The sequence below is a fragment of the Styela clava genome, chromosome 8 (genome assembly GCF_964204865.1).
Source record: "Styela clava chromosome 8, kaStyClav1.hap1.2, whole genome shotgun sequence".
Taxonomy (NCBI): Eukaryota; Metazoa; Chordata; class Ascidiacea; order Stolidobranchia; family Styelidae; genus Styela; species Styela clava.
The window spans coordinates 11,014,189-11,028,381 of NC_135257.1; the positions used below are offsets into that span (position 1 = coordinate 11,014,189).

The following is a 14,193-nucleotide window of genomic DNA, read 5'->3' on the forward strand; positions in this document are numbered from 1 at the left end:
AATGCACCACCATAAGTTTCTCATCTGGTCCTTAAGTCATATGCTGAAGTAGCAAACCAGGTAATCGGCAGATATATATGTGGACGATGGAGAAGATCTGACCCGGTTTGAGTAATAAGGAATTTGATGATTCTTTATAACTTGTTAGCAAGTTAATTACTTTGAGGCTCTTAGCAGTAAAAGTCCATTTCTGCATATTTTGGTGGAGCAATGGAAAACCGACTTGGTTAAGCAGAGAAGGGCTTTGCCGATCTCACTGCGGTGAAATCACACATTTGCGATAAACTTTTAGAGATTTAAAGTTTAGATTTTGGCACACTAGTATCATTTCATGAAGAGAACGAATAATTCATTACTCTATAAGTTCTAGGGCTCTAGGCTACTCGTTTTGTAATCTTGATCATATTAAGTACAGAATCACATAGTCACGCTTTCCGTGTATCCATATTTATTTTTCTTAAAAAAAAATTAATTTACTGGTATCCTTATAAAAATGGAGGAACACATTATTGAAGAAATGTTATTAGTAAATTTAGGTAGTGTTTCCGATTTGTAGGCCATCGTGTGTAAAACAATTCCTACAAGTCATTATTTGGAAATCAATCAATAATGGACCCCGATCGAGAAATGTCGTCGTCCATTGTTGACCCATCTTGTGACGTGATGTCCTCTTTATTATTCCCGATGTCACGCAAGCACACCTGAAACCAAATTATATATATATATATATTTAAGTCTAGAAACTTGTTTTCAATTCCAGTCGTACGAAATCTTTCGGAATCAAAAATTGCCAATTTTTACTGTATATATATGTATACATAAGGGATGGATTAGAAAAAATCAATATTGCTTGTTGATTTTTATTTGGGTTACGGCCTACGGGAGATTTTATTGCTATGTTGATTGTTTTGTTTTACCGTTGTTGCTGAGGAGTATCAATTCCAAATTTTGAGTACTCGAAGGTCAGAGTCGTAGAAGGCCATTGATTTTATTAATCTTATTTTTTAAATTGCCTCCGAGTCCTATGAGATCCTATATTTCACCCAAAATTTTGTTTTTTATTAGCGCCTACGCCACGACTGCCTTTCGTTTTTTTTTTGCGGACCACGTTTCAGTGTAATCACGTGAGCAATGGTAGGCTACTGCAGTTAGTTATTGGTCTGTCGTGTCCATATATTTGAGCTTTGCTATTCTGCTACTCGTATGTTATTCGTCTTTCAGGGAAAAGGATAGCATGTCAGTGGCCTCTAATATTAATACGGTTGGTATATTCATAAGTTGAATTTTAGCTTTCTATTTACCAGATATGGCAATATTGATTCTCCCAAGTCTTCCGTTTTCAAGATTTTTGTTATGACTTCAATTCCTCCAGAATCCAAAAAATAAGATGAATTGTGATTCAAACAAATTCGCACTAATGCTATCGCACAATTGTGAAGAATGAATCGATCGTACTGCGTATCAGATTCGGATACAGTTTTTCTAAAATTGAAAAAAGGATGAAGTGGATACAAACAAATTAGATCACAGTATAACTGGAAACGAAATTCAAACGTTGATGAAGAATAATGAACTACGAGGTTAGAAACGTTTAATAACTTTCACCTCCAAGTTTTTATTGACCAAGTCAAAGTAAAATAAGAGCATGCTGTCAAATAGTGGTATGGATGCTTACCTTTGTAGTGCATCACATTCTCTGTTTTTTAATGAGCTTGGTATGTTGATAGTTGGATTTATTAAATCAGGTAAAGATCCTTTTATTTCCTTGTTTATTGATGGTGCAACCTCATCTGGGCGTAGTAAGGTTGAAGCCAGCGTACAATCCGATGCAAAAGTAACTTGTTTTTTACGTTTGGAAGCGAAAGGTTTCACCAAGGATTCACAACTTGTGGAGCAAGTTGTGTCCGTGCTTGAAACATAACCGGATGAAGAATATGGTTGTTTGTTATTGAAGTTCGTCCTCTTGTAATTGACATCTTCCATAATCTGAAATAGGTGATTGTTTTATGCTTAAACTTCAAATAGTTAGTATTTTAAAAACACCTATATATTTTTCTGCTAAATGTCTGGTTGCTGATACTCCATTACGATTTGCTTTTCTGCTGATACGCCTCACCAAATATCGAGAAGATAGATTTGCAAGAAAACAATATTTGTTACAGTTAGCTTACAAACTGGACATTTGCCTCGTTAGGGTGATGTGTGGGCTATCTAATTAATGTAGCAACAATTCGTGTTAGCAAAAAGCGGGCGATGAAACAGCAAACGTGTTTAATGGGAGATCTACTACATACAATATGAAAGAAATATAATACATATCCCTAATAGTTTTAGGAAATTAAATCATAATACGTACTTGGAGAATTCTTTGAATGACGAACTTTTTCGCCAATTTTTCTTGAGAAACTCGGTGTCGGGCCAGCATAGCTATTACAATCAATGTAAGATGTCTAGTCTTGGCATCCTAGAATAAAATAATCATCCAACTTAAATCGATATCCCGCCTGACTAAGACTCCTAAGCAGGAGTTTTTATACAGATGTGACTAATAACGACTGATTAATACAGTGAGCTCTTCAATGAAATAGAGTGCATAGATCCGCATTCGGATAAACAAGAAAACGCGTGCATAGCAATTATTCGCCGATCGGGATGAGATCAACAATCCGCTGCAACACACAAATCATAAACACCAGGATCTGAAATGTAGGCTACATCCCTGATGATCGGATGAAAGCTATCGAGGCCTGTACAACATAGCCTACGGCCCGCGAAGCTTTTTATGCGGCGCGCGAGGTGAAATTACCGGTGAAAAAAATACTTATGTGTACAAAAATATAAGCGATCGGTGCGAAAGCGATGCAAGCGATAGAACATTTATAAGGCAATTTTGGATAAATTAACTTAAATGTTCAAACTACTAATTCAAATAATATCCGAGGTGCCATTTTGGTACTTTGATTGTTTGTTATATCATAATATCTCGTGCGCTATAAGGGACAAATGTATGGTAGAATGGATGTTTCCCCGACCATTGACCCCGAAAAAATTCTCCTTATACTTTACTATTGCAAGAATTTTGCAAATGTTTTGGATAGTTAGCACTTACAACCCGATTTAAATGCTCAAAACCATCATTTTTATTAAAATATATATACGACGCCCCCGTACTATGTGCACCAAGATGGCGCGCAACCTGAAGGGTACACATACTATGTTCAGGTTGTGCGCCATCTTGGTGCACATAATACCGGAGCACCAAATATACAACGACGTCCCGCTTACAGATACTGTCAGCTGATTTTATCCTAGTCTATTGCAGTTTTTCCGGTACTAATTTTTGATTATTGCAGTTGAACTAAAGATCATCGGAAGACATAGTAACAATTAAATTACTGCATTTACAACTAATTTTCGGAAACACAACTAAAAACTGAGAAATACCACGAAAAACCGCCAAAACGAAGCAATGCTAAGATATTTGTCTGATCGAGCGAAGTGTCTGAGCGGCTGCAAAAATTGCATTTGTCGTCTTTAAATTTGCTGATTGGTCATTGTTACGGAAATAAACAAGGAAATCGATGCTCGGAGAAACATCCGTAGTAACGTTTGGTTCCAAAATTTATTAACAAAACCGCAATGACCGAAAACAAAAATTAAAATTGGAAAAATAAATACCGGTAAAAAAAAACATTAAATGAATATTTATGAGGAGCTTGTCAGCAAAAGATGCAACATATCTCATTACAAGCTTGTTGGGTGGAATTGATCATGTGTTACATTGTTTATACGCTTCATTATGAAAAATATGTCATGATATAGAAGTTATACGGTAATAATGATAACTTGTGGCCCGTGAACTATTCTTTTTTTATATTGCGCTCTTTCGTTCAATTTAGTTGTGCAAGCCTGAACTATAATATTTATTGATGGCGTCATATAGTATGATAGGCTGAATCTTCTCAAAAACAAGGAACTTTCCCCTGTGGTTGCTACTTCGCTATCAATCACTCAATTCATTATCAACATCATTACCTTTTCTTCTAAGTCGTCTAATCTTGCTATGAGAGGTTCTACTGTTTTTGATAATATTTGATGAATGCCGTTTGTCCCATTCGTTTGCTTGTTTGAAATTCTCCAAATTCCGCAAATAATTTTTAACGTTGAATGATACACCTGAAATTGCAAATCATTACAAAAAATTTGAATAATAAATACGATTTGTTTTTAATATCAGTTTAGATGTAATGAAGTAGTAAAATGGCAGACAAATAGACTAAATTTCAATGTTTTATACGTATATAACTACTACCAACATGCATAACCAAAGTGCACCCTAGTATTTTTGCGTTCTTGTTTGAAAATTCCCACACCTTTCCAGAGTGGACGTAACACAAAATATGACAAGTATATATGTATAAATGATGACAAGCTTGTATGCCTTAAAATGTTTAATACTGATGTAAATATTTACTGAGAATTTTAAACCAAAACTGAAAACCAAGGACGCCTTTACCTGAGTTGAATTTATTGAAGAAACACGGAATAGTTGTCTCGTCGCCAGAGATGCTATTGCTGATAATTTGTCAGAAAGCAACTTATCAATTTTAGGTTTCATATCATGCACACCAATTTTTCCGTTCGATTTTTCGACATTCAAAATCTTAGAAGCACGACTAACAATCATACTTAGGATTTCTAATGCCAGACTTCTTGCTTCTTCGTCTCTGCAAATATGAAATATATATATATAGTATTGCAAAACTAAACGTTCTGTATTCTAACGAGTTCGTAGTTGCAAATTTGCTACAGCAATAAAATCGATGGCGATTTTCGATTTGGCTTAATATGATGGTAATTTAATATATAAACTGTCAACAAAGATAACAACAAATATTATAACCTTTCCAGCCATTTGTAACATGAGTTAATTCAAAATTGTAATTTGGTAAGGTGAATGGTTCCTTGGCCCCAACAAATTGAAGTATATGGTTATGTATATCTATATGTAATTGTGGTACAATGGGAACGAAATGTACATATGAAAAAATAATTTTGCTAAATTTCTGTTGTTTTTGGTGGTGGTCTTTTTGTTGTTGCTGTCGTTGTGAAAAAACGAAATGTTCTCTTTGGACTAATGTGCTCGATATTTCATCGCAAATATTGCGCCTATTACGCCACCATGTAACAATACGTCAGACTAGTGCGCCCTTCACTTTCCGACAAACTGGGGCTCAGCTACGACTAGGCCAGCAACGACGGGAATTTTTACGGTGGCGGACTTGCCTCGTAATTTTGATTTGAAGAACCTGAATGATCAAACAACTTATTTACGTATAGGCCACAGAAGCAACTGTTATACTTGTCAGTACTATTGAACGGTTAGTAATAGGAACTTTGTATACATATTTTTGAGATTTGCTCACTTGTTGGACACGAAATGGATCGTTTTGTTAAATTTTATTTTTGGAAACCTTCTTGTTGCTGTTGTGAAAAAAAAACGACGACTTCTTTTACTACTGGACCAATTGCTTTGAAAAATGGTTAACGATTGTTGTTGTCACTATGGGGCTATTACTTTTATTTATTGTAAATATTCTGCGGGGAAATTCTTTTTTACTTTGACGTTTTGTATCATGACGTTATCCGAATAAAAAATAGCACACCGTGTGGTTGTTCCGCGATTTGATCCTACGCTACTTCGTTTGGTCATTCGTGTCCATTGAGCATTACTCTTTTGTTTATATATATATATATATATCCTATCTTATTTAGGTATTTAAGAAATGCACATCTTATCTTGTGAATCCATCGATTAGGTTACCAAATACCAAATAATGGAAGGAGGGCATTTGTAAAAAGTAATTCTAATTCCACGTATTATTTAAACACACTCACTTTGTGTCGTCAACCACCCGGCACAATTGATCAGCATTTGATGACATTGAAATAGATAAATCATAATTTAACCGACATATGATTAGTAATCCCTTGAAAAATATTTCTTTTGGATTCTTCAAGAACAGTGGTACGGCATTTGCCTGCAAATAAGAATAAAACCAGTGTAAATTCAACTCCAGCTCAAATAATTGGGAAAGTAAATCGTGAAGAGTAAAAGCCCGATTATTCAAGTACCGAAGTACGTTGGGTGGGTGATGGGTACTAGATTTCTTTCTTTTTTATTGTTTTATTTGTTGATCTTGGGCCGTGTACAGCTGGATGTGGAGTCGGGACAATGATTTCGATTTCGACAAGTGTATGTTCTAATGTAATAGATTTCATTATTTTTGACGACCCCGAGTAACTCTGCCGTCGTGACCTCGCTGCATCATGAATTTGGTCTGGATGCCGTTAGGGTGGGTCGGTTTTTCGTAGCTCTCTATTTATCAAATCAATCTGCTAGAGCTAGATAACATAGTTAATTACTTTTGTCATCAAAACTATCCAATCTAATGTGTGACTTCGCCTGGCACGGATCTCCTGAACGTATTTCTAACTTAGAGACCGTTACACAGTTTTCGGGGGCGAATCGGGGTCTCCCGATAATATAAATTTGGTCCATTTGTTCCTACACGTAGTACATACACAGCGTTATCTGTAAAATCATAAGTGTTTGCTTACTTGTTTTAAGCACGTAGCAACAAACTCTCCTTGTGATGCCACAGCTAAATGACGCAATATTTCTCGCATGATTGTGTCCTTCAATAAATCACTCGTGCAGTTTTCCATAAATTGTATGATGACCTTTAAATAAAAACATAATGTAAGAAATAACACCAATGCACAAAAAAACTCTTGCTATTTCTATATATTCTTATGCGGATAATAAATTTTTACGAAGAACTATCAATCGAAAATATTGTATTTTTATGCAAATCTTTTAAAGACAACTAAAGTAACCTTTTGTTTGTATACCATGACCACACACAGTGAAGGCAAAAGTCTAGTAAGGCGCATCCATATATCCACTAACACTTATTGAAAGTGCAATGAATTTACAATTAGCAGTTTATTTGCTATATATATAATCGTAGATATAATACTGTAACATCGATGTGAAACCCTGGTGCAGAAATGGAGCGTTCATATTTGCCAATGGTTTCGTCCTAATTGGGATATGATTCAATATTAATCTAAACTCTGATTGAGCGAATCTCTGTGTGTTCTTAGATACGGAATAATGTTTCGTCTTGCTGTTCTACATAGAATCTGTGCCATGAGAAATTCTTGGTTTATAAGATAGCTGTTTTTTATGCCAATGTCGTGTTCTGGCGAGTATATTGGGGGATAAGAATGACATAGGGCGACGCCAGGCTTTTCTCTCTTTATCATTGTACTATACAAACTTTACAAAATTGTCCATGCTTGGGGCTTCTGTTGTGAGGATATATGACATCCATCATTCTACTAACTTACAATAACATCGGTAGTTATGAAGAAAATTCGGAATCGGAAACTCAGACATATTCGCCCGCAAGTGGATGTTCGGGTAGCTAATAGACAATTTCTTTATAATATTGATAAAATTTCGCTAGATTTATCCAATATTCAAAAAGCCTTATGTATCATACCTTGTAAATCTCTGTCACCATCATTTCAAAGAGTCGTTTAATATTTTCAACATCAGAATAATGTTTCTTTAATATTAGATTTGCATCATCCGAAACTATTCTCTGCGTTCGAGTGTCGACATAATCAGAAGAACTGTCAATATCATCAATTGTTCCTTGGATGAATGAAGACATCTGTGACAAATGCGGTCGAATGTTACTATGCGGGTAAAGTTTCAGTTTTTTCCTACAGCGCGGTCGAAAATCTAGCCTATGTATGAAACCGCATTAATCTTAATTATAGAAATGCATTTACGTCCTAACATTCAATCACTAAGTGAAGTTAGTGTTGAAATAGTTGCAGATTTAAAAGTATTGTTACTGCCTGCGGATTAACATTTCAGTTTTCAGAGCCTAAAATAAGTACAAATGCAAGACATATTGCATATTGGTACCACCCCTCACAATCATATAGTATATTGTTTCTTCGCCACAATATTATATGACAACAGTAAGCTTTGAAAACAGATAAAGACGATGATTAACGTATTTATTATTTTCATAGCCTTTTCCCGTAAATATAACAGCAAAAACGTAATAGCAATATGCGTGTTAAGCTAATTTCAAAACTCTTATTGAGTTGCTCAAGTTATTTATACTTCAATGTTTTTTCTTTTCTTTTTGGCAGACGTATTGTACTAAACTCATACAAAAATGAGCAGAATCGTGAATTCGAGTACATTTTACGAACGCCGCCTAAACTAAAAAAAAATGAATGCTGATTGGTTTTATATATCCGATCTAAATATTACAAATTTGATGTCATGGGTTGCATGGACACATCGTAAAACCACCCATTCCATGTCAAGAATTTAAAATGTTATGCTTTCCAGTAATTCAAGATAGACTAAAGTTTCTAAGTGAAAACATTATCAGTTTCTCGTCCAGAGCGAAGATGTAGATCAAATGATACAAATACATGTCACCTAATTTCTAAAAGTCAATTCAAGGCGATTATCCGTATCACTTTCACAAACTCAGATTTAAATTTATTACTATGCGTCGCGAGGTTAAGTGCAGAATACGAACCATATATGAAAAAAGATAAATTTAATATAAGAATAGAAACTTTTTCATACATGTCCCTATGTTTATTTATGTTTGGTTTAATAAGTTGTTCTTACGGGGCGTCAGCGATAAACAGTGCAATGGTAAACTCGCGCTTAGTGTTTGCGTATATATAAACAATGACTGTTATTATTATTACTATTTTTATAATTATACTGAAGGTTTGAGGATTATTTGTTTATGAAAACATAAATTCGTGTAAACGCAGTTTCAGCAAAAATGGTATAATTCAACTGTAACTAAACAGTATTCCAAAATAAGAACAGTATATAGAATAAGCTGGATGGACTTCCGGGACAAGTCCGGCATGATAATTAGAACGTTGATTGCAGCTTATTCAAATTTAGCAGCATATTGCTTTGTGATAGCTCCGAATTTAGTTTTCGGTAGCTATACATTACAGTTTTGAAGTAAAATCACTGAATTTTTTTTATTATATATTAAATTGAAACGGAAAGTTGATGATAACAACACATAATTTTAAAATGTAACAAAAGTTTTGTTTAATTTTTATGAATTTCAAGTTCCGGTTTATAGTGTTTGAAATAGAAATATCAGATAATTCTGAAGTGAGTATCATCACACTTTGTGACAAAATTAAATGCAACTGAACCATATTTATGTCCCCGTTACAAGTAAATAAACTTATAAAAGAAAATCAGAAAAATTTATTTTTCTTTGTCAATAAAAAAATATGAAAATATGACACTCACATCTTGAAGACGATTTAATATATTATGTGAAATATAGGGCTTCATGTATTCGACGAAATGATCGTGACATTGCAAAACTAGTTTCTGCATACGCAGCAGATGAGTGTAGACCTCTGCACCATTGCTGAATAACAGCATTCTGAAAAATAAATTAATCCAGATAAGAAATATTATTCTAGCCTAATTTCATTAAACAAATGATAAATATTGGGGCTCTAAAAAAGATGCAATTGTCAAGATATGTCCTACGGATTTGCCAATTCTTAGCTGAGTAGGTGATGTTCGTATAAATCTTTGGTGAGAAAGAACGTTCGAGGCGACCACAGCAATCATATCCAAATTGTCTCATTTATAGAGAAGATAGTTTTGATAGAGGGAATTTCAGAAAAATAGGTTTGACAAGTTACATTGCTATAAAAGAATCAACATAATGTTCTTGGACAGATATTACGTTTTTCACTGGATTGCTTGTTATACGTTTTATTTGGAATTTTCTTCACTATAGTATGTGAGTTTTCATTAACATGATGTGAGCAACCCTTTCAAAACCTATTATTTTATGAAGTTTAGACTGTTGCATTAAAATGTTTATAAACAATTCCTCGTTGAAATGTCATGCAATAAGCTTGAACGGGCTTTAAAAATAGTCCTGATCCAGGTGTTCTATATAAAATGCACACCATATTATCAGTAGTACGGAATCAATTATTACACTTATACTTAGGCGATAGACTATTTTACAATGAGATTTAACAAAGCGTAAGTTTCGGGCAATTTGCCTTGAGCAATTCGCAAAGAATTGTTTCCAGAAAATTAGCCGAATCTAATTAATCCCTGTTTTAAAACATGCCATTCAAATATTTTGAACATGAAGCAAATTATACATTTATGCTCAACGCTGTATGCGAAACTGATTTTCACTTAATTAATATAAAAGAAATCGAAATATACTAGTTTAGTAGTTTTTAATGCAGATGAAGTTATTCACTACTGAAATATTATATTATTGCCCTAATTTTGACAGTACTATTTCTATGAGTAAGGCAGTAAACAGCTCGAAGAATTTATTCACTAGCAATTTTTATGCACAACGACCCAATACTCCACCCTATAAGTAGTAGCCTACATGTAACAAAAGAAGTCAAAATACTAATTACAACTACAGTTTGGTCGAAAAGTATACTGAATCGTACATTAGTTAGTTTGCAAGAGTTTGGGTTATAGGTATATTCACATGCAATTAAATTTTCGTCATTACATCAACTTGTTCAAAATGACTGTTTCATTGTTGGCTATGGATTTGTGTTATCCTGTTCGTGTCTTGCACGCTTATATTGTCCAAAACTTCATAAATAACAATTCGAAACACGCGCAAAAACTTAAAGTATTAGCCTACATTGCGTCGCTCCAGAAGTGTGTGTACCAATGTGGAGGTAACTAATTTTGTTTGCCTACTTTACATCAAGTTGTGTAAAGGGACTGAAACCTATGGGTTTGGCTAACACAGCCAGACCCCGAACTCGTATGAAAACTAAAATAAGGAAAATCAGAATAAAATTAGAGTCTAACCCCAATCTGGCACACACACTGAGGGAGTACCTACATTGCTTACAGATAGAAAATAAAGTTCAGAAACTGAGAATAACACTTACGAATTTAATCTCGTTGCAAATTTGGTGTAATTTTTATTTCCTATTATCAAAACCTTTGGTAAATTCCTGACTATATGTACGATGCTGTGTTTTGTCCTGTTTTTCATTAAACTTGAATGCTGAAGAAGGTTGTGCGATTCTGAAGATGTTGAATGTTTTAGATGAGCCAACCAATGATGTACGGGACTGCTGAAAAAGAAAGTTGCTGAGTCAATACTGCTGGTATTGGTTGACACGAAGTATGTATATGTAACGTATCTGGTGGTGTTTCGCTAAATTGTTGTTGTGGATGTTGATAAAATCACTGACTCTGCGATTAATGAAACGATCTATTTCAAATTTTCATGTTAATTCACAGGAACACCATTTTTGTGCGTATGGAACACTTTCTTCTGTCACGCTGGTCCGTTAATCATTTCAGCAAACTGGATGTCCAGGTGAGCTCTTACCAGTACCGGTGCGCGACTTTCGTATCCATGAACATATTTTACCCTTGGTCTGTTGTTACCACAAGTTTTGTTTAAAGCATTAGCCATAAACGACTTGCAGCTATTCACGGTCATATACTGAATACTATAACGTTTAATGGAATAGTTTGTGATGTAAAACAAGGGTATCATATTGTAATCGTCGACTATGATTGAGTACAAACGCTTTACACGAATCAGCTGGCTATTTGTCGTTTGACTCAAGTAAAAATTCTGGTAGTTTACTGGCGACGTGATTTATCTTTCAGTATATTTTTAGCCTCATTTGAGTAGAATAAAGCCTAAAATTAGACTTCAATTCTGTAATTAGTTTGGATTACAGTGTTAGACATATCCGGTTCCAGATGAACTCGATGTACTACACGATCATTAAAATTATGTTCATTTCTAATAATTTGACAGAAATTTAGTACTTAGTGTAGATTTTTTTTGACCTTCCTTGATTTGTACGATAAATAGGTATCTTTACGTAACAATTGCCGAATTTAATAAACTTCTAATAAATGAAGACAGATTTTGTTACTGAAATTGAAAACCAAAAAGTGATTTTTGGAAAGTTTTTCTCATTTGGCTTGATTAGTCGATCTCAATTACAACCAAATGAATTGAGCGACAAAATTGATAAAATATTGAGTTTTTTTTTTTATAAAACACAACATAAATTATTTTACTCACGAGTAGCCTACTATAGGTTTTATTGAATGGATCGCCATTCCATTAAATGATCGTGATCAAAATCAAATTTAGTATGGGTTTTTGTTCCAGGCAATGCCACTTTCACTGATTATGCTCTTGGTCCATTTGGAGGAATTTTCTGATTAATTTTAAACGAATTTCAATCATCCATTCTTTAAATATGAGGTTGTTATTCTGATCTTGCTTTGAGGAATTATGATTTTAATTAAGAAACAAAAGACAAACATGATATTTGCAGTATTAGATGTGCAGAGAAACATCTTAGGAACTTTGTCTTTCTTTTCAAAGATACTAATAGATTCCAACTCCTCCATTTTAGAAAGATAACATACTAACTCATCGTATAATCACATTCTTGTTCTCAAGATAAGAGTGTACCAGAAAACGGTGTACCACCATTTGAATAATCTAGCTCTGATCACACAAATATATGGAAAGGTCTTTCTATATCGTATATTTAGAATAAGAAGATCAAATATTATTGTTCATTATGATATATTTGTTCGATCGATTCTGAGTATCCTATGTACTGAATGTACGCTATCAGAGAGCGTGCATGCTCATTTTATACTGGCAATTGCATATACTAGAAGTGGTGGATTGGGGTATTAATAGTATGGAGTGTTTTACAATTTTTTTTCCCCGAACAAATCTTTGAATAAAAACGCTATCGCACAGAAAACAACTATTTTGAAGATTGTAAAAAAAGATTTTCGATTTCATTTGAATATCAATACACCTTTTTACAGTCAGAATGACGAAGAGGAAGTACATTTGAAATGAACAATGGACTTGCCATATTATCAGTATACAAAGAGCATTTAAGCAGTTAAAACATAAGTAATTGGTATCACACCAACGTAGATATTAGAAATTTAACTGCCAGTTACATCTTTACATTGCCAGCGGCATCTATCGTAATGTTGTTTATGCAACGGTGAGGCATACCCACTTTCATTTGTATGTGATCACCGCTTGGTCTCAACATCCAAGGAATTTAATTTTGCGCATTAGATGACATTTTTATAATATTCCATCAAGTGTTATATCGAAAAATAAATTGGTATATTCGTACATATCGTTCTAAATTAATTATTAAAGACCAGCAATCGCAGAAGTGCAAACTTTTCATCAGGTTCATCAATCAATCCCCAAGCAGTTTACCACTGCCACCATAGTTATTGATGTTCAGCAAGAAGTTTTTGAGAGTCATTTCGAAAATTATAATTTTTCTTGTTACGCTTTCAAATTTATTTTAAATGGCTATTCCCTATTGCATGTAGGCATATAATATTCAAAAGAACAACTCGAATGCTAATAAAAATAAAAAGTGTATAAGCAATAAACTATTAGCTTCAACTTAATAAAGTTATGTTCCAATGCTCTTATCTGTGTGGGACAAACTTTGCAACAAGCTTGGATGCTTTCTTTTTCATTTTAAGGTAATTTAGCATATTTCTTACCTTATTTTGGGGGTTTTTGTTGGTCTTTTTCCAGACTTCTTATCAGGCATCGCTTCTGAAGGTACGAATTTACCGACTAATATCCGTGCTGCATTATCTATTGCTTTAACCATTGAATTTTATAATTTGATTACACTATTTACAAACACAAATCTTTGACAAACTGAACTAAGTGCTGCGTAAAACGAAGGATTAAAAAAAAACTGAGATTATCACCATTATGCAAGATACAGCAGAGATACCCAAAAGCCGCGTACGGGCGTAGAAAATTTGATATGTTAGACGTTAACACGAATTAAGCTTCAATCGCCGATGCGATTAGGAAGATCTTCTGCCAGCGGCCATATCAGACTAAAATTCCTGAACTTTTTTGTTTTGTTTTTTAATCTTTGTAAATCGTATTAACGTAGTCCGGCCGTGGTCATTTAGTAATGCGGTCGCTAACAACCTGTTTTTGAAGCGAAAGTAATTAATATCAATATCCAGCTAAAGGCGGCCAAAAC

The 14,193-nt window shown here is 34.0% G+C and overlaps 1 protein-coding gene across 3 annotated transcripts; it reads right to left on the reverse strand.

The window, feature by feature from the left end:
* Positions 1 to 421: 421 nt before the first annotated feature.
* Positions 422 to 14,068, reverse strand: LOC120346643 (uncharacterized). Of its 3 annotated transcripts, none has more exons than XM_039416410.2 (12): positions 13,691 to 14,068; positions 11,044 to 11,229; positions 9,392 to 9,530; positions 7,572 to 7,745; positions 6,622 to 6,744; positions 5,899 to 6,041; positions 4,517 to 4,727; positions 4,036 to 4,176; positions 2,357 to 2,464; positions 1,676 to 1,986; positions 1,302 to 1,482; positions 422 to 701 (listed from the first exon to the last, which is right to left on the reverse strand). In XM_039416410.2, the coding sequence occupies exons 1-12, from the start codon at positions 13,801 to 13,803 to the stop codon at positions 600 to 602; spliced, it is 1,932 nt and encodes a 643-aa protein (XP_039272344.2). In that variant the 5' UTR covers positions 13,804 to 14,068; the 3' UTR covers positions 422 to 599. The 3 variants fall into 3 exon arrangements, with proteins under 3 accessions (XP_039272344.2, XP_039272343.2, XP_039272345.2); XM_039416409.2 differs by having other exon boundaries at positions 11,044 to 11,232; positions 13,691 to 14,050; XM_039416411.2 differs by lacking the exons at positions 9,392 to 9,530; positions 13,691 to 14,068 and having other exon boundaries at positions 11,044 to 11,175.
* Between the last annotated feature and the right edge of the window lie 125 nt (positions 14,069 to 14,193).

What these genes read in the sequence shown, in the direction of transcription:
- LOC120346643 (XM_039416409.2), bottom strand. Translation starts at nt 13,803, where the DNA reads ATGGTTAAAGCAATAGATAATGCAGCACGGATATTAGTCGGTAAATTC. An exon ending in TTTGCAACGAGATTAAATTC is followed by an intron (nt 9,531 to 11,043) that starts GTAAGTGTTATT and finishes TTTATTTTTCAG; the next exon opens with AATGCTGTTATTCAGCAATG. An exon ending in TTGCTACGTGCTTAAAACAA is followed by an intron (nt 6,042 to 6,621) that starts GTAAGCAAACAC and finishes TCTTATTTGCAG; the next exon opens with GCAAATGCCGTACCACTGTT.